A 24,551-nucleotide genomic window follows, 5' to 3' on the forward strand; every position below is an offset into this window, starting at 1 on the left:
GCGCCCCCTGGTTGAAGCCTGACAGGAGTGATTTATTTTTTTTTTTGCATGGGGCATTTTTTTTCTGTTTCCATTGATTTTCACACAAGCCTATATTTATTGTGTCCTTCATACTACCAAACCAATATCTGCATGTTCTAACATATGCCATATCAGAGAAGTCCCCTATAAGACAACAAAAAAAGTGAAAGGACACCTCCTCAGAATGAAACACTTTGCCCCGATTCATCATTCCAGTTTCTTCACTTTTCCGAAGTAATTTTTTCCTTTTTTTTAGTGCCTTTAGTATATGTACCTTATTATTATATATTTTGTGCAACTTTTTGAGTTTAACTTTTTTTTTAAGACTTCTTTGATATTTCCTCAATAAGTTTGCAGATCCAGGTGTTTTAAACCGATTCGGGAAATGCGACCTTTACCAAATGTTGCATTTTATTTTCCCCTCACCTCCCCTACAGTCTTTCCCTTGGTGTAACATTTCTGGCGGTCTTTTCAAATTTTATTTTATTTTTTTTATTTTTTAAGTATTTTGACCTTTAGTGCAAAAACTGATTAAAGAAAACATGCGCCAAATTCACAAATTGCATGTGTAGTTTTGAAGAATTTGGCACAAAATAGATCACTGAATACCACAAAACAAAAGAAAAGTTACTAAAAAAAACCTTACAAATGATGAATCGGGTGGTATATTGCGTTCCAAAATACACACCTAGTAGATGTAGTAAAGTGACAAAATATAGTTTTACCTCCGATCTACTAGGCCTGAATCTTAGGCTCTTGGCCTTTATATAGGGGCACGTAACAAGCATCAATCGGTGAATTAGGAAGACCTTCGGCACTTGTTGTTTTCCATCCCCCTTCCCCTGTAATCATTAGGAGGTTTCTACGAATGACGATGTTATCGCTTCCTGAATTGTAAAGTGCTGCGGAATATGTTGGCGCTATAGAAATAAAGATTTATTTATTATTATTACTATTATTGATGACGAGTCTCTATTCAGATAAATGTAGGAACGTTAAAAAAACCCTGAAACATTCCGATGGGTTTGACAATTCCAATGTCCTCCTTCCCGCTCCGCCTTCCTCCTTCCTTCGATATAAACCCTCAGTATGTTCTTCAGCCACATTGCCATGCTTCCCGTCCCTTGAAGAGTTGACCTGCGGCTACAGCAGTTCTAGCCGGACGTCAGAAGCCAGCTGTGCTCTTGTGTACCCAGGGCTGGTTAGATATTGACTGAGAAGTGTACGCTTACTGGGGCAGAGAGGGGGTGAGAGTTTCATTCAGAGGAGGAGGGAAGGAGAGAGGAGGTCACAGGCAGAGTGAAGGAAGGAAGGAGGGGAGGGAGGGAGCCATGGCCAGAGAAGGAGACACAGGATGATATGGAGGCAATGTGGGCTACAAAATAACATCCAAAGCGAAGGTCACATCTGGTGCTAGAAGTCGTGAGTTTCCCCTGGACCTCCTGGCACATCTGGCCGCTGTGCATTCTCCAGGCTCGGATGGAAAGGATCAGCTGAAGCTGCCAGGCTCTCCGTCAGAGATGTGCCAGGGAGTCAGCCATCGTAGACAGCAGTGTGCTTCACTATCTCAAGACCCCTGGAGCAGAAGCCAGGTGTGCCAGTGGCCTCCAGAGAGCTTGAAGGGCCACAACAACACATGGAGACAGAGGAGGACTCCACAGACCCTGGACAACTGGTAAGGAAGCTAATGTTGGCCTGCAATGCCGGGAGGATGATTCTCTGACACCGATATGCTCCGAACGTAACGGAAGCGTTGCAGAGTCAAATACCAAAAGCAAATTTCTAAGGGGTTAACGTCCTTGTCTAGTTACGCAGAATGTCTGGAAAGTATCAGACCTGTTGGCACAGAACTCTTTTTGTGTGAACGGTCTCCACCACACCGTTATTTTAACTCTTTCTGTACCGGGGAGGCCCAGTTCCAATTCGCAAACCCACAATGTATACGTAATTTCCCAAGGCGTTTCCTTAACTCTCAGCTGTCCTAATACTAACGCGTGTCATTAATTGCTGATTTTGTTAATTCTTTTCTTCTTGTGTAAACGTGTGCCAAAAAAATACTTCGTACTGAGGAAGAATAAGAAAGTTTTCCTGCTTTTATAGCACTGCGCAGTCCGTCGGAGCAAGACACCGTTAAAAACATATTGCTATAATTCTGGTTGGTAACCTGGTTTTCCCGCTAGAACAGTCTGGGATTGTTATACTTTACATTTATATATTTTATGTGGCTGCGTTCTAGAAATGATTTGTATACACTTATATGATATCAAAAGAAAAGGTGGCACTAATCATTAAAGTGTTAAAATAATAATGCCACATCGACAGTAGGCCGGTCGAGATGAGCGGGCAGTGATGGCCCAGTATCGTGGTCAATCCATGGCCTCCAAACACAAGTGTCCATGTATATAGAACCCACCTGATCGCTATTATTTACCATGCCCCTTAACACTAGAACTACTGGACTCGTGACACCTATATAGAAATACATGGTGCAAAGTAGTCAAAATGACTTCCTCAGTAGTTCTAGTGTTAAAAGGGTTGTCAAGCGCAAAACAAATGTCCTTACGCTGAAATTAGTAAGTTACACAACATACTGATATTCCGATACTGAGACCATGTTCTTCAGTTGGTCCCATTGCACCAAGTCAGTGATGTATCGTGAAGCTCAAGGGTCCCAATGTAAAAGCTCCAATTGGGCCCAAATTATTGCAAGCCATTAATTGTATCGGTCTTTTCATATCGACCTAATAAACTTTTTGGGCTCTTAAGGATCAGGCACCCCGGTACGATTGCCACCCCTGCACCTCTTATAGTTATGCCCTTGCTCCCAGTATACAACATCCAGTCCCAAAACTCCTAGTGTATAACCTCTTGCCCAGTTGCCCTCCGGTATTTAATATCCGGCCCCATTACCTCCCACCCGGTGTATAACACCCCCCCGTGCCCTACCCCTGCCCATATCGTTTCTTTACTATCATGTGACGGAACGGGTGATGGTGCAGAGCTCACTGACACCAGCGCAGACCCGTAATAGGGGCCACTGAAGTCACAAGCCAGTTCATAGCATTTATTCCCTCCTAAATATTCCACCATCACCTGTAAGTGATATTATTGAAAAGTGGAAGGAGCCGAAGCAACTGCTGAGGATTAGAGGGCATAAAAATCACCAACGCTCTGCTGACTCCATAACTGCAGAGTCCAGACCTCCTCTGGTATTAAAGAGGACCAACCACCAGGATTTTCCTATATAAACTAAAGCCAGTGCTATACTGGGGCTATCAGGCTGATTCTATACATACAGTGCTATACTGGCGCTATCAGGCTGATTCTATACATACAGTGCTATACTGGGGCTATCAGGCTGATTCTATACATACAGCGCTATACTGGCGCTATCAGGCTGATTCTATACATACAGTGCTATACTGGCACTATCAGGCTGATTCCATACATACAGTGCTATACTGGCACTATCAGGCTGATTCTATACATACAGTGCTATACTGGCACTATCAGGCTGATTCTATACATACAGTGCTATACTGGCACTATTAGGCTGATTCTATACATATATTTAGTTGTGAGATCGGATGTATAGTCTGAAATATAGGCAAGTAAAGTTTGTGACATGCACTGTTATTTGATTGATAGGTGCTGCACAATATCTAATAAGTGGGTCGTGTTTCGCTAGTTATTCCCGCCCCTGTCTGCTGCCTGTCCTTCCTCCCCTTGTCTCTGTTATTACAGGGGGGAGGAAGAAGGGAGGGAGGAAGGATAGACAGACAAACGGGCGGGAATAACTAGCGAAACCCAACCCACCTATTAGGTGCTGCAGAATATCATCAAAGAATGCATGTCACAAACTTTACTTGACTGTATTTCAGAAAGTATACATCCGATCTCACAACTAAAGGTATGTATAGAATCAGCCTGATAGCGCCAGTATAGCACTGTATGTATAGAATCAGCCTGATAGCGCCAGTATAGCACTGTATGTATAGAATCAGCCTGATAGCGCCAGTATAGCACTGTATGTATAGACTCAGCCTGATAGCGCCAGTATAGCCCTGTATGTATAGAATCAGCCTGATAGCACCAGTATAGCACTGTATGTATAGAATCAGCCTGATAGTGCCAGTATAGCACTGTATGTATAGAATCAGCCTGATAGTGCCAGTATAGCACTGTATGTATAGAATCAGTCTGATAGTGCCAGTATAGCACTGTATGTATAGAATTAGCCTGATAGCGCCAGTATAGCACTGTATGTATAGAATCAGCCTGATAGTGCCAGTATAGCACTGTATGTATAGAATCAGCCTGATAGTGCCAGTATAGCACTGTATGTATAGAATCAGCCTGATAGTGCCAGTATAGCACTGTATGTATAGAATCAGCCTGATAGTGCCAGTATAGCACTGTATGTATAGAATCAGCCTGATAGTGCCAGTATAGCACTGTATGTATAGAATCAGCCTGATAGTGCCAGTATAGCACTGTATGTATAGAATCAGCCTGATAGCGCCAGTATAGCACTGTATGTATAGAATCAGCCTGATAGTGCCAGTATAGCACTGTATGTATAGAATCAGCCTGATAGTGCCAGTATAGCACTGTATGTATAGAATCAGCCTGATAGTGCCAGTATAGCACTGTATGTATAGAATCAGCCTGATAGTGCCAGTATAGCACTGTATGTATAGAATCAGCCTGATAGCGCCAGTATAGCACTGTATGTATAGAATCAGCCTGATAGTGCCAGTATAGCACTGTATGTATAGAATCAGCCTGATAGTGCCAGTATAGCACTGTATGTATAGAATCAGCCTGATAGCGCCAGTATAGCACTGTATGTATAGAATCAGCCTGATAGTGCCAGTATAGCACTGTATGTATAGAATCAGCCTGATAGTGCCAGTATAGCACTGTATGTATAGAATCAGCCTGATAGTGCCAGTATAGCACTGTATGTATAGAATCAGCCTGATAGTGCCAGTATAGCACTGTATGTATAGAATCAGCCTGATAGTGCCAGTATAGCACTGTATGTATAGAATCAGCCTGATAGGGCCAGTATAGCACTGTATGTATAGAATCAGCCTGATAGTGCCAGTATAGCACTGTATGTATAGAATCAGCCTGATAGTGCCAGTATAGCACTGTATGTATAGAATCAGCCTGATAGGGCCAGTATAGCACTGTATGTATAGAATCAGCCTGATAGTGCCAGTATAGCACTGTATGTATAGACTCAGCCTGATAGCGCCAGTATAACCCTGTATGTATAGAATCAGCCTGATAGCGCCAGTATAGCACTGTATGTATAGAATCAGCCTGATAGTGCCAGTATAGCACTGTATGTAAAGACTAAGCCTGATAGCGCCAGTATAGCCCTGTATGTATAGAATCAGCCTGATAGCACCAGTATAGCACTGTATGTATAGAATCAGCATGTTAGCCCCAGTATAGCACTGGCTTTAGGTTATATATGAAAATCCTGGTGGTTGGTCCTCTTTAACATCAGCACAAACACTGCACCCACTGGGAGCTTCATGGCTGAGCACCTGCATGCAGCCGTACATCACCAAGCACAATGCATCGGATGGAGTAGTGTAAAGCTAATCAGCTCCATAAGAATGGTTGTGGATTTAGAATATGTCCTAAAAGCTCCCATGGAAGTGCCCCAATAATGTTGTCCATATGGTGTACTGAATGTCTGACTTCCTTCTGGTCTGTGCCGAAAACTGTCCATCATTTCCTGTTTTGGCGCATGAGAGGCTGACTGCTCATTTCAATTAGATAAAGCGGCCTCCTCGATTTATGGTGTAAAACTAGGGAAGCCAGACCCATGTGGCTCTATTTTTTGTCTCTCGGGTACTTTAGTATACGGTATACAGCATATGCCACGCTATAGGGAGCCTTACACCCCTGCCCGACATTGAGGCATACAGCTTATTTTTATAAACGCTATTTCATTTCCTTTGACTTATTCATTTCAATGTCGGCGTGAAATAAAAACATAACTGACGTCAGATAATGTATATACGTGAGTTACTGACACATTGTCTCACGGGTAAAGTATGCTTTTACAAGCTCCTATAGATGCTCTGATGCATGACTACATCGTCTAGACGAGGCCGGAAAATGCATGTCGGAAGCTCATTGTAGTCTCGGCTGCCCGCTCTGCACCTGTGTAATGTTAACATGTGGAAAAAATACTTTTTTTTTCCTTTCTACTCCAATAATTTGTGTTGAATTTGCAATATCCCGAAAAAACATTTTTTAATGATACTAGTTACATATATGGTACACCATGTGGACACAAGTATTGGGACGCCTACAGGAGCTTTTCTGACCTTCCATTGTAAATCCTTAGAAATTAAAGAGGTGGTTCACTACTCACCATTAGTGGCCACATCGATGTAAAACTCATAGGGAAGGCTTTTCTCAAATGCTTTGTGTACTACACTCCGCCTCTGAGTGGCGCTATTGCGATCCGCTCATCCCCTTCACATGACCCCCAGGCTCTGTGACCGCTGAGATCCGGTGATGTCACTTCCAGTTGTCCTGACATCACCGAGGCCGACCCCAGTCTCCGTGAGTCACTGGGCTGTGGACGGAGTTTCACGGCTCATCACCACCCAGCATCGCTCCTGCTTGCAGCGCTCTGCAGCGAAGGATGGAGCGCAAGATGCTGGGGGGTGACGAGCCGTGAAACTCCACCCACAGTTAAGTCACTCATGGAGACTGGGGACGGCCGCGGTGATGTCGGGTCAACTGGAAGTGACATCACTGGATCTCAGAGGTCACGGAGCCTGGGGGTCATGTGATGGGGATGGGCGGATCGCAATAGCGCCACTCAGAGGGACAACTGACTACAAAAGGTATTTGACAAAACCTTCCCTATGAGTTTTACTGCGATGTGGCCATAATAGTGACTAGTGAACCCCCTCTTTAATAAGGAGTTTGTCCCTTTGCAGATGTAAAAGCTTCCAGGGAAGGTTTTCTATGAGATTTTGGAAGTGTCTAAGGGAATTTTAGTCCATTCATCCAGAAGAGCATTTGTGAGTAGAGATGAGCTTACCCGAGGTTCGGTGTTTTTTTTTTTATAAAAAAAAAAAAGTGTATTAAGTACAAACAAAAAAAAAAACAAAAAACAAAACAGAGTTCGGGTGTTTTACCTATGCAAACCACTCATGAGAGCATCGCCGTGCTCTGGTACACTCAGTGCTCGGGTACGCTCGATGCTCGGGTACACTCAGTGCTCGGGTAAGCTCAGTGCTCGGGTACGCTCGATGCTCGGGTACACTCGATGCTCGGGTACACTCAATGCTCGGGTACGCTCGATGCTCGGGTACGCTCGATGCTCGGGTACGCTCGATGCTCGGGTACGCTCAGTGCTCGGGTACGCTCGATGCTCGGGTACACTCGGTGCTCGGGTACGCTCGGTGCTCGGGTACGCTCAGTGCTCGGGTACGCTCAGTGCTCGGGTACACTCAGTGCTCGGGTACGCTCGATGCTCATCCCAATGTGAGCCGCTTGCAGTGTTTGATCGTCTCACACTGGGGGTAACAAAAGCGGGATTAGATGTAGTGTGCAGCAAAATAAGAAAAAATAATATAAAAAAACACCCACCCGCCCCCGGAAGTGATCTGTTTATGGCTGCATGTGGGCAGAGACCCGAACTGCCCAATTTGTGTAAATAAGCACTTGTACCTTGCCCCCCCCATCTCACTGTAGATTGTAAGCTCTCACGAGCAGGGTTGTCTTTTTTTCCCTTTAAATATTGTATTTTCGATAACTGTTACTTGTTTGTATATGATCCTTCTGAATTGTAAAGCGCTGCGGAATATGTTGGCGCTATAGAAATAAAGATTATTATTATTATTCAGGTCAAGTCTGGGTCCCAAACCGAACTTTAGATAAAGTCTGGCAGAACCCACCAAACTTCAACAGGTCCGCTCCTCTCATATTGTGAGGTCAGATGCTGATGCTGGAGAAGGTTGGGCGCACAATCTCCGTCCTAGTTGATCCCAAAGGTGTTCAATGAGATGGGAGATCTGGGCTCTGGGTGGCCGGTCATGGTCTTCCACCTAACTCCCCCAACCATGTCTTTATGGACCCAGAGCACAGTCATGGGAAATAATAAAATGGCCTTCCCCAAATTATTCACACAAAATTATAAACAATTGTCCAACATGTCTTGTATACTGAAGCATTAAGATTTCCCTTCTCTGGGACTAAGGAGCTTCTGCTGACCCCTGAAAAACAACCTTCTAGAATCATCCCTCCTCCACCAAATTGTACAGCGGGCACAATGCGGTCAGACAGGTAACATGCTCCTGGCATTCACCAAACCTAAGCTCTTCATCACACACTGGGTAGAGACGTGTGATCCATCACTACGCAGAACACTCCAGTGGCCGTGAGCTTGACACCACTCCATCCAACTCTTGGCATTGTGCCGGGTCATACAAGGCTTGTATGCTGCTCTGGGTCATGAAGCTCCTGGTGGAGGCACTCTTGAAGTAAGAGATGTAATGAATGGACTTGTTACACCGGTGGCTCCTATTACAGGACTGCACTGGTATCAGTGAGGTCTTTACCACCAGCCATTCAGGTCAAACATGGTACTAAAGGCAGATGGAACGGGATGGAAGATGAGGGTTATACACCGGGGACGAGGGGGTAATGGGCTGAATGAAAAACCCAAGTCAATGTTTACGACGTGACCCAATGCTTTTGCTACAAGGACATATTTCTATACAATTATTATTGGTCATTTTTGCAAATATTTATAACGGACCCTGATTACTACATAACTGGTATACACTGAGCCCAATCCGTATACCTCTGGCAGATCAGTCGCATTCATGTCTCCATGCAGGACATCGGACGGCTCCCCGCGCTCCTCTGTTCCCTCTCCGCCTATACCTCAGCCTTCCACATAGTTTAAGGTGTCTTCCATTCAGACCATTCCTTGCAATCCAGAAATTTGTAAGACAAATGTTCCTACTGAACAAACATCTTTTTGGTCGACCAAACACTTGCACGTTCCTTGGGAGGAATGCTTTGATGGCCTATTCACAGCTGCACTATTCAGAAGCCGTAAAGAGGGTGTAGAGTTAGGCCTTGAAATAGAATAACGAGTGTCCATTTGGGTTTTATTTGCCAAAGTGCATATATCAGGCTGTTCTTTAACCCTAAAAAGCTAAAATATAAGTTTATCCTGGGTATTCGATTTATTTTTTATAGCCTAAATGCACCTTAACCCCTTCACTACAGTGCGATTTTTTTTAATTTTGTGCTTCTGTATTTTAAGAATGTGGTGACAGAAAAAAGAAACCTACAATTCTGAAATTTCAATTCCCCCGGCTCATTACGGCGTTTACAGTTTAGGCAAATTAATTCAATACTTTTAAATATCTAAATATACGGAATTATTTTTTTCTTTCTTTCTTATTAACCCCTTAAAAGACCATCTTTAATTTTTTCCTCGCCCTCTTCAAAGAACTATAACTTTGTTTTTCTGTCAACATAGATGTATTTTATTTTTTTTCTGTAGCTTTAGGATTTGTAAAGGTAGTGATCAATCCTGAGCCCTGCTGCTTAAAGAGAATTTGTCATCAGAAAATGACCTAGATTTGTTTGTCAGGTTTTTGTGTTTTAAAGATATTTAAAAAAAAAAAAAAAGAAAACCCCACCCCCTCCTTAAAAAAAAAAAAAGTAATCTTGCAATCTTTACATTTTCTTTAAGACTTTAACTTCCCGATGTTTGAGGAAACCTCACAAATGCATTAGCTATAACAGGCTGACTCTGACCTATTGTGATTGGTGGATCCTGTGGCATCTGCTGTCATTGTGATCCTGCCTCTGATGATAACGAGCCTGCTGAAAACTCTTCCTGAAATAACAGGACGGATGAGTCTAATATAGCCCTAGTGGCCAGTTATAAAATTGTAGGATTTCTATTTTTTTTTTTCTTAATACAGATTGTGAGCTGAAAAAAAAATGGCCAAAACATTTTTAAAAATACATGGAACACGAAAACCTAATGGGCAGTTTTCTCACTACATATTCCATTTAAGCTCCAGGGCTAGTGTTTCATTACCACCCTTCCAAAATCCTAAAGATACACCCCCGATAAAACTACACATTGCTTGTAACCATTCCACACCTTCATCTTCTTTCTTTTTTTCCCCTGTTATACTTTACTCAGATATTTCCTTTAAATCCGCAGATAAGATTTAATTGTGGAAAAGATGGAGATGGAGGTTAACGCACGAGAATGTGTCTCCCCCGCCGACAAGAGGAGATCCACAGGACGGGTGAGTAAATCCCCAAGAAAAGTAAGACCTGCGAGTGTGAAGACGAGGGGCACAGACCAACATGACAAATTGGGGAAGCATGAAGAACGTGGGAAGACGCCATCTGTACTGCAGGGAAAGGTGAAGGCCTTGAAAGAAAAACAGATGAAGGAGAAGGACCCGAGAAGAAGTGAGAGTCCGGGAAGTGAGGGTTACATTGCCGAGGACGCGCTGGTGTCTCCACAGCTTCGTACTTACTTGACTGAAGACTTGTTGGATTGTAATAAGCAAGAGGTGTTTTCTGGGGCTCGACCGGAAACGTGGGGGCCTGATGAGATTTGCGGGACTTGTGACGTCGGGGGATCTGCCTTGAGCCACATCAACTGCCAAATGGAAGACTTGTCCAACTCTATTCATAATAATGGGAGCAGTTTACAATCATGTTCTCACGACTTATTACGCTCATCGTATAATACATCATCTACCACCGAGGACCCCCACTCTTCACTGAGCCTGGCGGAGCGAGTGGAGAGAAACCGGCAGGAGCTGAGATGTAAATTCGACAGAATAGCCCGTCACAGTGTGGACGATACAAATGGCGGTCTGCCCGGCCAAGGGCATGTGTCCAAAGATCCCAGCTGTGAGTATGGATGTAGATGAGACTGGCAACACCTCACTAGTGTATAGATATACATAGGGAATGACTGGTGATTTGTATTGTAGGGTTGTTCCCTGGAGAGATAGATGCTGATTCTGGTGTCTCGATTCCCCTGACGGATGACTGCCGGTGAGTAACACAACGTAACCCAGCCGCACCGGGTGGGGGCATCCAAACTAATCTACTGTACTCTAAAAATTATGAAAGGGGTTAACCAGCCCTTGAAACTTGATGGCTTATCCTCATAATATTAGATTGGACAGGGTCCGACTTTCGGCAGGTTCCCCCTTCTAAGAGCTGTTGAAGACACTGACGCTCTCGAGTCGTACTTTATTAGCAGCCTCCAAGATTTTCCTACCATTGACTTCAGTGGAACAACGCTGCCATATCATGAACAGTAGCTAAAAATAAAAATATGGCACAGGCAAAAATAAAAACCATCCTACAGCCACTGTTAGCACTGAAAAAGCTGCAATATTAGCACCACGGCCTCTTTAAATTTTAGGTGACTGATGAGTATTTAATATTGATGGAAGCCATTATTTTTAAAACTATGGATACTCCTTTAACATTCATCCTCCCCCTTTTGGATCTCAGCGTCCCGCATTCCTGTTTAAGATATTGTACTTAAAGGGATTGTATAAACTATGGCTGCTTTCTTCCACTGACGACCGTTCAGCTCAATCCGAGCAAATGAGACTAAGGTGCAATATGAGACCCAATCCATGGACAACAGTGGGGCTAGAAGAAACATGTTCATGTATTTGTAACGCATAAACCCCCTCAAAGTGGAAATCCGCCTTCACACATCATCAGATTAAGTGTTAGATAAGCTTGTGGCCCCTCACCAAAGATTTTTTGGACCAGGAGTTGGCTTGCTGTGCATTTACAGGTGCTTACTGCCCTCATGTATCCTCATCTGGGATTTAAAGAGGACCAACCACTAGGATTTTCCTATATAAACTAAAGCCAGTGCTATACTGGTGCTATCAGGCTGATTCTATACATACAGTGCTATACTGGCACTATCAGGCTGATTCTATACATACAGTGCTATACTGGCACTATCATGCCAATTCTATACATACAGTGCTATACTGGCACTATCAGGCTGATTCTATACATACAATGCTATACTGGCACTATCAGGCTGATTCTATACATACAGTGCTATACTGGCGCTTTCAGGCTGATTCTATACATACAGTGCTATACTGGCGCTATCAGGCTGATTCTATACATACAGTGCTATACTGGCACTATCAGGCTGATTCTATACATACAGTGCTATACTGGCACTATCAGGCTGATTCTATACATACAATGCTATACTGGCACTATCAGGTTGATTCTATACATATCTTTAGTTGTGAGATCGGATGTATAGTTTCTGAAATACAGGCAAGTAAGGTTTGTGACATGCACGGTTATTTGATTGATAGGTGCTGCAGAATATCTAATAGGTGGGTCGGGTTTTGCTAGTTATTCCCGCCCCTGTTTTCCTGCCTGTCCTTCCTCCCCTTGTCTCTGTTATTACATGGGGAGGAAGGAGGAAGGAAGGCTAGATAGACAGACAGGGGCGGGAATAACTAGCGAAACCCAACCCACCTATTAGGTGCTGGTGCTGCAGAATATCTATCATCAAAAAATGCATTTCACAAACTTTACTTGCCTGTATTTCAGAAACTATACATCCGATCTGACAACTACAGGTATTTATAGAATCACCATGATAGCACCAGTATAGCATTGGCTTTAGATTATATAGGAAAATCCTGGTGGTTGGGCGTCTTTAATCCTACTTTCAGCTATTTTAATTTTTAGCATTAATTGCCAAATTTTTTATTTATACATAAATAGCTTTTCATGGTGGTTTTGGTGGAATTTTTTTTTATTAATGTGTCATTTTATACTATATTTAAAGGTAGCTGCAATAACGAAAAAAAACCCCACTATTCCCAAATATATCAAAATTGTGTGTAGAGTTGGTTGAATCCATTCGCAATACGCAGTCAATCGGCTATGATGATGGTCTATGGCTACTAAACGGGACCTGGAGACTGCCTCTTACTTGATGGCGTCCCTGAGCTGGGCCGGCTAATTAGAAGAATCAGAAGTTGAGCCTCAGGTGTTGTCCAGTATGAAGAGGCTCTTCCGTTCCCATCCAGCGCCCGTAGACGCTGTCGTGGCCAATGGACTGGGTGGTGCGAATCAATTCTAATTGTATGTAGTGTTTATACAGAGGTTTTTGGCACTTATTAAGCAGATGCCACGGGCTCGAGAAGAGCTGCCTGTACGGCGGATTCCCCCCACCGGATATTATTATGCTGCTAGAAGTGACCAACGTCTGTAATCTTTAAGCCTAAACCATATGTGCTTGGATCTCAATCCCCATCTCCTCGGGCAGTCGTTTCCTAAAATGGGATATGTCCTAGTTTCACAGCTTGACGCATTTTATTTTTGTATCTCTAGCAAAAAATGCATTAGGGGGCGCTGTCAGCGGCCGTCTCTGTTCTCACTGCTTTTTTTTTATATACGGTCCTGACGTCGGCTGATGCACTCAGGGAAGTGGCGTCATTATAAAATCCTTTCTAATCCTCTCCCAGGGACCTCAGTGTCCGTCACGAACAGGCCAAGCAGCTGCTACACAGAGCACGGATGAAAGCAAAGGGGGCTAGTCCCTTGCGAGCCTCCCACTGTGTACTACCACATCCACACTCGCAGCCTCCGCTACGCCGGTAAGCAAAAAGGCAAAAGGGGGGGTGGTTTACAAAAAATGAAGATGGCAAAATGTAGCAAAACAGACAAGATAGACAATGGGATTGAAGGGATTAAGATCCAAATCCAAAGCAAGTCATAACAAAGGGAGGATGAATCCGCGAGAGTCGCCCATGTCGCCGTCGTCCTCCGTTCAGTTTATCTCCTGTTGATGGAGCATCTCTGATATTATCTATATCCTTCCTATAGGTTGTGAACGAGCTCAGACAATACCTATATACAGCCGCCTGCCACAGTATAATACCCATTGTTTCATGTTTGATTACTCAGCCCATAAACCTGTTCATTAGAAAGACAATGCTAATGAAACGTTTCCAGCCGTCGTCTGAACAGTAATTATTTCCTATGGAGGTGTCGAATAGAGCACGACCAAGCTTCACATATGACAGTAATGGTCCCTGCCTTGTAATAACACCCCATACTTATGTCTATACTGGGTAACCCTCGAGAATACGCTGCTTAAGATCTTGGGTTAATCATTTCTAAACTTGAGCAAGAATTCCTGCATAATTTAGCAAATGTTGAGTCAACAGTTACGAGTAGTCTCCACGTCATCAACAAGATTCATTACTGGGTCGTCTTCATTGATGCACCTCTGCACTAAAGATGGACACCCTGTACAGCTGAGCATGTACGTGTATGGGAACATTCAGCCAAGTACATGTGCGCTCACTGGAAGGAGGGGGATGAGTTGTTGCGGCAATTTTGGTGATGTCTTATCCATTGAAAAACCAAAAGGATCAGGCATTGAAGTTCAATATGTCTGAAGCTTATTTCACCTGATATCTGTTGGGGCAGAGTCAGGGAGGTCCTCATGTAGATTAGATGGTTTCCCTGAGATTGACCGGCTCAGCCAGTTTTTCTTTAATGTATACGGTCCCTCAAGGTTGTGCAGACCATTTGCCTATCATGAGTCAGTGAGAACCATCATGCTAGGACCTTTACCAATTTTGCAAAATAGCCAGCATTCATTCACCAGAACAAATACCTTGGGATATGGGATATGGGATAACTTCACAGTCTTTCGGCATCAGACCACCGGGATCATCACCAATTCCGGGAACTGGGCTTTAAATGGAAAGGAGGATATGGGCAGGTGCATTTCCGCTCCCTTCATTCTCAGTTGGCTAGCTGGAGATAGTTGACCACTACTCTCAACTAGTCTTCAGCCATTTTATTAAGTATGAGAGTGCACTACCTCAGCTCCATTAAGCCCCTTTATTTGAATCAGTGGTGGTCCCGGCAGTCAGACCCTAGCGATCAGGAAATTATGTCCTATCCCATGGATAGAGGTTAAACTTTAAACTTGGTCAGCAAAATCCAATGATATCAGCTGACAATCTAAGATATATGGGAACCTTCCAGCTCTTCCACAACAGATGGTGGCTGTTGGAGTTTCAATGGGGGATTCTTTTGTTTGGAGGGAAGATAGGACCCCGGTGGGAGTCTCACAGCATCTCTTACATTGACATCACAGGAACCCTGTGTCAGGACCTATGAATTTTAAGAGTATGATGCAAGTTTGGACATAATACTTTCAGGTATATTCTCTTCTGATTTCAGTGCCACTGGTTGTGTGACCGACGGAGGATCTCAAAGTGACAGCTCAAGTAGTGACTATTGTTCTTGGCACAAAGGTTCCCGTGGGAGTTCTCCATCTCACGTACGTTTTCAGGATGAATCTGAGAGAGATGTAGAGGAGAGATATCGAGAACGGCAACACGTTCCGCAGACAGCTTCTCTAACCAACACTCCTCCACCAAAGAGACAGGCAAATGGGCCTCCTTCATGGACAGAGCAATTGTCACCATCTGGTCAAGGACAGTGTGGAACTTGTGGTTCCAACATCAAAGGATCAGGATCCAATCCAGCTGCTACTCATGGTACTAACCTACGAAGTGTTCACTTAGGTTCAAAAATTACTCAGGATGGCTCCCTCAACTCACCTATGGGGGTCAAGCCCTCTCCTCACTGGATTTTACCTTCCCAACCATGGAGAGTACATACAGAGCTGATCCGCGAGACGCACATTGGTGGTGATTCCACTGCAGACTCCTCTGGAGAAGAAGATGGCAACAGGACTCATAGATGGGGAACACACAAATTATACAAAAACAGTTTACCGAATACACCTGAGCACGGAGCTACGTTACGCCCAACGAGATCATTCTCAGATGCTCCAACCAAAGCTGGGGGATCAAATTCTGAACAAGTCATTAAAGGAAAAACTGGTGCCTCTGTTTTTGCACTAGAAAGCAGATTTAAGGAGAAGTCTTCTATTTTCGATCCCAACTCTGTACTAAAAATCCCAGAATCGAATCCACAGTTGGGTGCCGTGACTGGTGGGTATTATGGTGAGTCTCTAAGAATTTGTTCAACAAAAATACCACAAGACCTTGAAGCTAAATCCATGAGAAAACCCAAGAGTTTAAGTCTGGATACGGAAAAGGGATTCACACACACGTTACATACGGAAATAGAAACGGGGAACATTGTATTAAATCTAGATGGTAGACAAGGAACAATGGATCAAGCAGACGGTAGAGCCCATATTACACCCATGGTTCCTTGCATGCCATATGTGGTTGCTCCATCAGATTCTGGCAAAATACAAGGTGGTCTTTCTAATTTTGTGCCTATTCCTCCACCAGGGAAAGCACCCACCGCATTGCTATCTAGAAATGGTAGACTGGCAGTCCGTACAGAGAGTGTCAACCAACAGCTATTACATGGAGGAAATAAGGTACCAGTTTTTCAGGACAAAAAGGGAATTCACTCCAACCTAGTGCCAAACTCCAAAGTGATAAATCCTGATGTTCTCGGAGACATAGACAACCATCATCTGTCTACATCCAGTGTGAAATTAATGGAGCCTAAGAGTAGAGAAGCATCTTCAAATTGTAAGAAACAGTCAGAGGAGAGGAAGAGCAAGGAAGCCAAGGAGAACAGAGCGGCGTCTGGGAAGAAACCGGTGAAACGGGAACTAAGAGACAATGAGAGCTCTCACCCCAGCCCTAGACATGTGCACTGCGAGAGAAATAACTCAACTAAAGAACTACGGGAATCGGGTCCTGGTCCTAAGGTCATTAGTCAATCAAGAGAGGAGATGATAAATGAAGGAAGTAATCTGAAGAAAGAAAAGTGCGCTGAGAAACCGCGAACAAACGGGCAACAATCTGCAAACAATGAACGCATTGGTAAGAAACTCCGATATATATCATGGTCTATATAAAATAATGTGGTTATTTATGCATAATGGGTAGCAGAAAACAGCGCAAGATAGGCTCTAATCTGTGAAATGGTGAACCTACGATTTAGGTTTTGCTCACATGTGGGAGTTGTCAGACACAACCACTTGGAAAAACGTTGGAAAGACAACTGCTGCCGCCACAGTATCACTTTGTGATAGCCAGTAGGAGTGGAAAGGGTTGAAAGATGTGTGTTTCAAAGTAACCTCCTTCATCAGGATCATCACATTTCAATGTGATGATCCTGATGAAGGAGGTTCCTCTGAAATGCATAGAATAAAGTCACATTTCGAAGATCCAGCATTCATCTTTGTTGCATAGCAGTCCGGCTATCAACCATTTCCACTTCTATTATATATTTCCATTTATGCATAATGTGAACCATAGACATACAGGATCTATATCAGATCTAGAGCTGCATAGGACATCAAAACCTAAAGGCTAAAGCTAATGTGATATAATATTCCACAAGAATTTACTATACGGTCTGCAGATATGGTGAGCGTCAATATGGTACTGGTTAACGGTACATTTCACTTATTTTTTGCTTTTTTGAAGGTTCTGGTCCAGTAATTGCAACCAAAGACAGGTGTATGGAGCTGGCACAAGAGAGGTGAGTTGAAAGGACACATTTATCCATAAATAGTAATATTGGACATAACTGTTTCTAGAAAAAATGGTTGAATAAAATGGCCAACATTACCGCTCATCACAGGTGTCATTTTGAAGATGCGTAAACAAATGCGAGAGCTGTCGGCTAAATCCTAAATCCCTCAATTGGCCAAGCGTTTGTGTTGTTAATAAGGAGAAAGAAGAGGGCCGCTGCTTAACACCTCATCTCATGGGAGACCACAAGGATCTGGTGTCTAAACCGCCAAATCCTGTTCTTACATCCCCTGTAGGGTAGACGTCAGGGAACCCCTATAAAATTAGATAGTTAGCTAGCCTTGTCGAAATTTGCTTCAAAGGGGTTTGTCATTACTGTAACATTGATGACCTATTTCTTGGGATGGAAAGAAGGAAAGGATTGGCATCCGTAGAAGTAAAATCTTCAAATTTTATTAAGAATCAATTTAAAATATTCCACTGCGGTGGATCAGCAACATCTTACGTGTTTCAAACTCACATTGTGCTCTTAGTCAACATCTATGATTAAGAGCGCAATGTCCATTCGAAACCTGTAAGATGTTGCTGATCCACCGCAGTGGAATATTTTAAAGTGCACTAGTCACCAGGATTTTCCTATGTAATCTGTAGACTGTGAGCCCTCGCAGGCAGCGTCCTCTCTCCTCCTGTAGACTGTGAGCCCTCATGGGCAGGGTGCTCTCTCCTCCTGTATACTGTGAGCCCTCGTGGGCAGCGTCCTCTCTCCTCCTGTAGACTGTGAGCCCTCGCAGGCAGCGTCCTCTCTCCTCCTGTAGACTGTGAGCCCTCGCGGGCAGGGTCCTCTCTCCTCCTGTAGACTGTGAGCCCTCGCGGGCAGGGTCCTCTCTCCTCCTGTAGACTGTGAGCCCTCGTGGGCAGTGTCCTCTCTCCTCCTGTAGACTGTGAGCCCTCGCAGGCAGCGTCCTCTCTCCTCCTGTAGACTGTGAGCCCTCGTGGGCAGGGTCCCCTCTCCTCCTGTAGACTGTGAGCCCTCGTGGGCAGGGTCCTCTCTCCTCTGTAGACTGTGAGCCCTCGTGGGCAGGGTCCTCTCTCCTCCTGTAGACTGAGAGCCCTCGTGGGCAGGGTCCTCTCTCCTCCTGTAGACTGAGAGCCCTCACGGGCAGGGTCCTCTCTCCTCCTATAGACTGTGAGCCCTCGTCGGCAGCGTCCTCTCTCCCCCTGTACCAGTCTGTTTTGTATTGTTAATGATTGTTGTACTTGTTTTTATGTATACCCTTTTCACTTATAAAGTGCCATGGAATAAATGGCGCTATAATAATAATAAATAATAATAACAACCTAAAGCCAGTGCTATACTGGCACTATGAGGCTGATTCTATACATACCTTTAGTTGTCAGCTCGGATGTTTAGGTTTTGAAGCACAAGCAAGTAAAGTTTGTAAAATGAGCAGCTTTTTGAGTGGCAGCAGGTGCCGATCAGCTGATAGCTGGGGGATATTCATTCCGTCCTCCCCCTGTTATTTATGCTAATTCTATTATAGAATCTTACTAAGTGACTAGAAAGTCCTGTGCTGATGTCATACCCATGTGACCAGAAGGGGCGGGGCCTCAGCCAACAGAAATATAATGTTGCTTCCTAGTATCAGCTATGTTTGTTGAGGCCCCGTCCCTTCTGGTCACATGGGTATGACCTCAGCACAGGTCCTTGTAGTTATTTACTAAAACGATTCTATAATAGAATTAGCATAAATAACAGGGGGAGTAACAACAGGCAGCGGGGCGGGAATCGCTATGAAAACCCACCTCAGCTATCAGCTGATCGGCAGCTGCTGCCAATCAGAAGCCGCTCATTTTACAAACTTTACTTGCTTGTGTTTCAAAACCTATACATCCTAGCTGACAACTAAAGGTATATATAGAACCAGCCTGATAGTGCCAGTATAGCACTGTATGTATAGAACCAGCCTGATAGAGCTAGTATAGCACTGTATGTATAGAATCAGCCTGATAGCGCCAGTATAGCACTGTATGTATAGAATCAGCCTGATAGCGCCAGTATAGCACTGTATGTATAGAATCAGCCTGATAGCGCCAGTATAGCACTGTATGTATAGAATCAGCCTGATAGCGCCAGTATAGAACTGTATGTATAGAATCAGCCTCATAGCGCCAGTATAGCACTGTATGTATAGAATCAGCCTGATAGCGCCAGTATAGCTCTGTATGTATAGAATCAGCCTCATAGCGCCAGTATAGCACTGTATGTATAGAATCAGCCTGATAGCGCCAGTATAGCACTGTATGTATAGAATCAGCCTGATAGCGCCAGTATAGCTCTGTATGTATAGAATCAGCCTCATAGCGCCAGTATAGCACTGTATGTATAGAATCAGCCTGATAGTGCCAGTATAGCTCTGTATGTATAGAATCAGCCTGATAGCGCCAGTATAGCACTGTATGTATAGAATCAGCCTGATAGTGCCAGTATAGCACTGTATGTATAGAATCAGCCTGATAGCGCCAGTATAGCACTGTATGTATAGAATCAGCCTGATAGCGCCAGTATAGCACTGTATGTATAGAATCAGCCTGATAGCGCCAGTATAGCACTGTATGTATAGAATCAGCCTGATAGCGCCAGTATAGCACTGTATGTATAGACTCAGCCTGATAGCGCCAGTATAGCACTGTATGTATAGAATCAGCCTGATAGCGCCAGTATAGCACTGTATGTATAGAATCAGCCTGATAGCGCCAGTATAGCTCTGTATGTATAGAATCAGCCTGATAGCGCCAGTATAGCACTGTATGTATAGAATCAGCCTGATAGTGCCAGTATAGCTCTGTATGTATAGAATCAGCCTGATAGCGCCAGTATAGCACTGTATGTATAGAATCAGCCTGATAGCGCCAGTATAGCACTGTATGTATAGAATCAGCCTGATAGCGCCAGTATAGCACTGTATGTATAGACTCAGCCTGATAGCACCAGTATAGCACTGTATGTATAGAATCAGCCTGATAGCGCCAGTATAGCACTGTATGTATAGAATCAGCCTGATAGTGCCAGTGTAGCACTGTATGTATAGAATCAGCCTGATAGCGCCAGTATAGCACTGTATATATAGAATCAGCCTGATAGCGCCAGTATAGCACTGTATGTATAGAATAAGCCTGATAGCGCCAGTATAGCACTGTATGTATAGAATCAGCCTGATAGCACCAGTATAGCACTGTATGTATAGAATCAGCCTGATAGCGCCAGTATAGCACTGTATGTATAGAATAAGCCTGATAGCGCCAGTATAGCACTGTATGTATAGAATCAGCCTGATAGCGCCAGTATAGCACTGTATGTATAGAATCAGCCTGATAGTCTCAGTATAGCACTAGCTTTAGGTTATATAGGAAAATCCTGGTGATTCGTGGCTTTAAATGGATTCTTAATAAAACTTGAAGATTTTACTTCTCCGGATGTTGCCTTTTCCCTCTCGGCAGTTAATGTGGGTGAGGTGGCCGGCGTGGGGATGTCTTTCGGAGCAGATTGATGTAAGTGCTTAGTGTTTTTTCCCTGGACTTGCTTATTTCTTGGGATTAGTCATCGTGGGCGAGATACTGGACACCACAATCGATCAGCTGTTACCATCCGATGGTTTCATTGAGCACCCAAGAAGCCAATATAATTGTGGCTACAAATACCTCGGTGCAGGAGCGGCCAGTCCGGATGAGATCTCCTTTTAGGAGTCATCCATTGATGTTTATGGTGAATGACCCCGATGCTGTAAAATCACCGTCTTGTGATCTTCTTCACAGCAAAGTTCAACCTGAGGTTAAAAAAGGAGACCTCCGTAGCGGAATGAGGAAAATCTTCTCCAGTATTGGCCTAACGTCCAGACCCAAGCTGGAGCGGTTCCAGTCCTCTAGTTTGGAGCAGATCTCTCATCCAGACTTTCAGAAAGGACACACAACAGCAAATGGGGACAGCGAGTCGTTTGGAGGATGTGAGAAGCTGGGGACCATAAAGAAGAGTCCATCACTGCAATCTCTGAAGCTGGTGAGTACGCTGCATACACATAATGACCGCTCGCTCGGTGTGCACAGCGCCGGATACGTGCCTCTGGTGACACCTCCGCAGAGCCGGCCTCATCGCTGCAGATAGGTCTTATATACAATGGAGGACCCTTGTTATACACTTATAGTAATGATCTATGATGGGATCTGAACCTCCAAGATGTTAACCCATTTATTCCTATACACTATTAATTTTGGGGGCTCTTGATGTTTAGTGCATGAGACCAATTTCCCCAATTTTAATACTGATAGATAGCCATCGCTACGAGTATATGTACAGCCGGGGTCCGATTCCCGGCATTCCCGCTGATCCGGGGAGCTCGGCCGCCTCTTATACTTCACTCTGCTCCGTTCTCCGTATATTTTTGAATGTGCCGGGTATTTCTTTGGCACAGTGCTGCAATACATATGGTGCCACATATAGCATGTGCCAAGGGGAGTACCAATGAGCCACATTACCTTGCCCATGTTATTTAGATACAAGGCTAGGGCGGTGAACATTTGCCCCGGAAAAGGAGTCCCTAGCCACCGCTCCGATAGCTCCGGCATTGTGCCGTACGGAGGGGCACTAGCAAGGAAGACACTTCTACTGGCAAATTGTTGGGGTGCTGAGATACTGACCCCCTCCAATCTAATATTGATGTCCTGTCATCGATATGAAAATCCTAGAAAACTTCTTTAAATAGTAACTAAGCTGTTACCGTTTTGTAATCATTTTTCTCAGCATTGAGAATGATGAAACTGCCAATCACTGTATCAGGGAATTTTTATTCCGTCTTGTAGTAAAAAAAAAATAAAGATTGCATGTCAGTGACCTCCAAACCACGGCTTTTCCACCATTCGTTTGCCCACATTTAGCTGCATTCACATCAGAATGTGCTCGTGTGGAGTACAGATGATGGCAGTGATCGGGCAGCACCTGCCTCTCCTTCTGTTTGGATTATCACAAGAATCTCCTGCAGCAGCTTATCACCAGAATTAGGGATAAACGATTAAATTGGATTTTTCATGCCGATTCGGCATGAAAAAACAATTCCAGCATGCTGTGTCAATGTGACTTGGAGCATGCGCACCCATACAAGTCTATGGGAGCGTGTGAAACATGGACTGCACTCGGATGTCATCTGAGTTCAGTCAGATATACACAGAGACAGGCAATGGAGAAGATGGAGAAACTAATCTGTCCGTGTTCTCGCACCTGTGATCCAATTCTTGCATGTGAAAGAATTGGAGAACAATAAATGACACTTGGCTCACACTCGCAGTAGAGTTTGAGCCGAGTGTCATTAGCATATCATATCCAGTGCCCTTGCATCTGATGCTATATGCCAGTGTGACCCCGGCCTTAGTGAGACAAAGATGTTGCTGACCCATCACTGCCATCATCTGTACTCCAAATGAGTACATTCTGACATCAGTGCAGCTGAAGGCAAATAGACTGGGCAAAAGACAAGGTTGGGAAGCCTCTTATATGCAATTTATTTATAAGAATGAAGACAAATGATGCAGCGAATAGAACAGTGAGGAAAAAGCCGACAGGTCCTTCCTCCACCATTCTGTGTATATAAAGACTGAAGATAATGCCAAGAACTTTGAGTCACCTGACCATCTCAGGTCTGTGTTTATTCTGCAGAGCAGAGCAGGACATGGGCAATAGGATGTGTGCTTTGGTGTAGCAGAGTTTGTGTGTTTGTGTGTGTGTGTGTGTGTGTGTGTGTGTGTGTGTGTGTGTGCTTTGGTGTAGCAGAGTTGTGTGTGTGTGTGCTTTAATGTAGCAGAGTTGTGTCTGTGCTTTGGTGTAGCAGAGTTTGTGTGTGTATGTGTGTGCTTTAATGTAGCAGAGTTGTGTCTGTGCTTTGGTGTAGCAGTTTGTGTCTGTGCTTTGGTGTAGCAGAGTTTGTGTCTGTGCTTTGGTGTAGCAGAGTTTGTGTCTGTGCTTTATTGTAGCAGAGTTGTATGTGGGCCTTGGTGTAACATAGTTGTAGGTTTGTGTCTGCTTTGGTATAGCAGAGTTGTGTGTGTTTTGGAGTAGCAGTATTGTTTCTGTATTCGTGTAGAAGAGTTTGTCTGTGCATGTTTCGGTGTAGCAGAGTTGTTTCTATATTGGTGTAGCAGAGCTTTGTGTGTTTATGTAACAGAGCTGTGGAGGGGCATCAGGCTGAATGAGAGGGATCCGTGGGTGGAATCTGAGTGGGCATCGGACTGTGTGTGTGGGGGGGCAGTTCTGTCGTGGCCTAACTACGGTAGGAGCATCACACTGTGTACGGGGGACATCATATGTGCGGTGGGACTGTATAGTGGGGTGCATCACACTGTATGGGGGACTGTACAGTGGGGTGCATCACACTGTATGGGAGGAATGAACAGTGGGGTGCATCACACTGTATAGGGGAATGTACAGTGGAGTGTATCACACTGTATGGGGGGAATGTGCTTTGGGGTGCATCACACTGTATGGGGGAATGTACAGTGGAGTGCATCACACTGTATGTGGGGAATGTGCAGTGGGGTGCATCACACTGTATGGGGGGAATGTACAGTGGGGTGCATCACACTGTATAGGGGGAATGTGCAGTGGGGTGCATCACACTGTATGGGGGAATGTACAGTGGGGTGCGTCACACTATGGTGGGGGAATGTACAGTGGGGTGCATCACACTGTATGGGGGGACTATACAGTGGGGTGCATCACACTGTATAGGGGGAATGTGCAGTGCGGTGCATTACACTGTATGGGGGGACTGTACAGTGGGGTGCATCACACTGTATGGGGGGACAGTAGAGTGGGGTGCATCACACTGTATGGGAGGGAATGTACAGTGGAGTGCATCACACTGTATGGGGGGGAATGTACAGTGGGGTGCA

General features: G+C 44.4%; 1 protein-coding gene across 1 annotated transcript in view; it reads left to right on the forward strand.

Annotated features, from left to right (window-relative positions):
- The first annotated feature begins 1,341 nt into the window (after window positions 1-1,341).
- The window catches only part of LOC142250098 (uncharacterized), a 111,636-nt gene continuing 88,426 nt past the window's right edge, over window positions 1,342-24,551 (forward strand). The window contains exons 1-7 of the mRNA XM_075322163.1: window positions 1,342-1,696; window positions 10,259-10,965; window positions 11,049-11,112; window positions 13,590-13,721; window positions 15,325-16,958; window positions 17,568-17,622; window positions 21,429-21,669. Of these exons, the coding sequence (XP_075178278.1) occupies window positions 10,281-10,965; window positions 11,049-11,112; window positions 13,590-13,721; window positions 15,325-16,958; window positions 17,568-17,622; window positions 21,429-21,669 (2,811 nt within the window). The 5' untranslated portion in view covers window positions 1,342-1,696; window positions 10,259-10,280. The remainder of the gene's footprint in view (window positions 1,697-10,258; window positions 10,966-11,048; window positions 11,113-13,589; window positions 13,722-15,324; window positions 16,959-17,567; window positions 17,623-21,428; window positions 21,670-24,551) is intronic.

The sequence above is a fragment of the Anomaloglossus baeobatrachus genome, chromosome 8 (assembly GCF_048569485.1).
Source record: "Anomaloglossus baeobatrachus isolate aAnoBae1 chromosome 8, aAnoBae1.hap1, whole genome shotgun sequence".
Lineage (NCBI taxonomy): Eukaryota > Metazoa > Chordata > Amphibia > Anura > Aromobatidae > Anomaloglossus > Anomaloglossus baeobatrachus.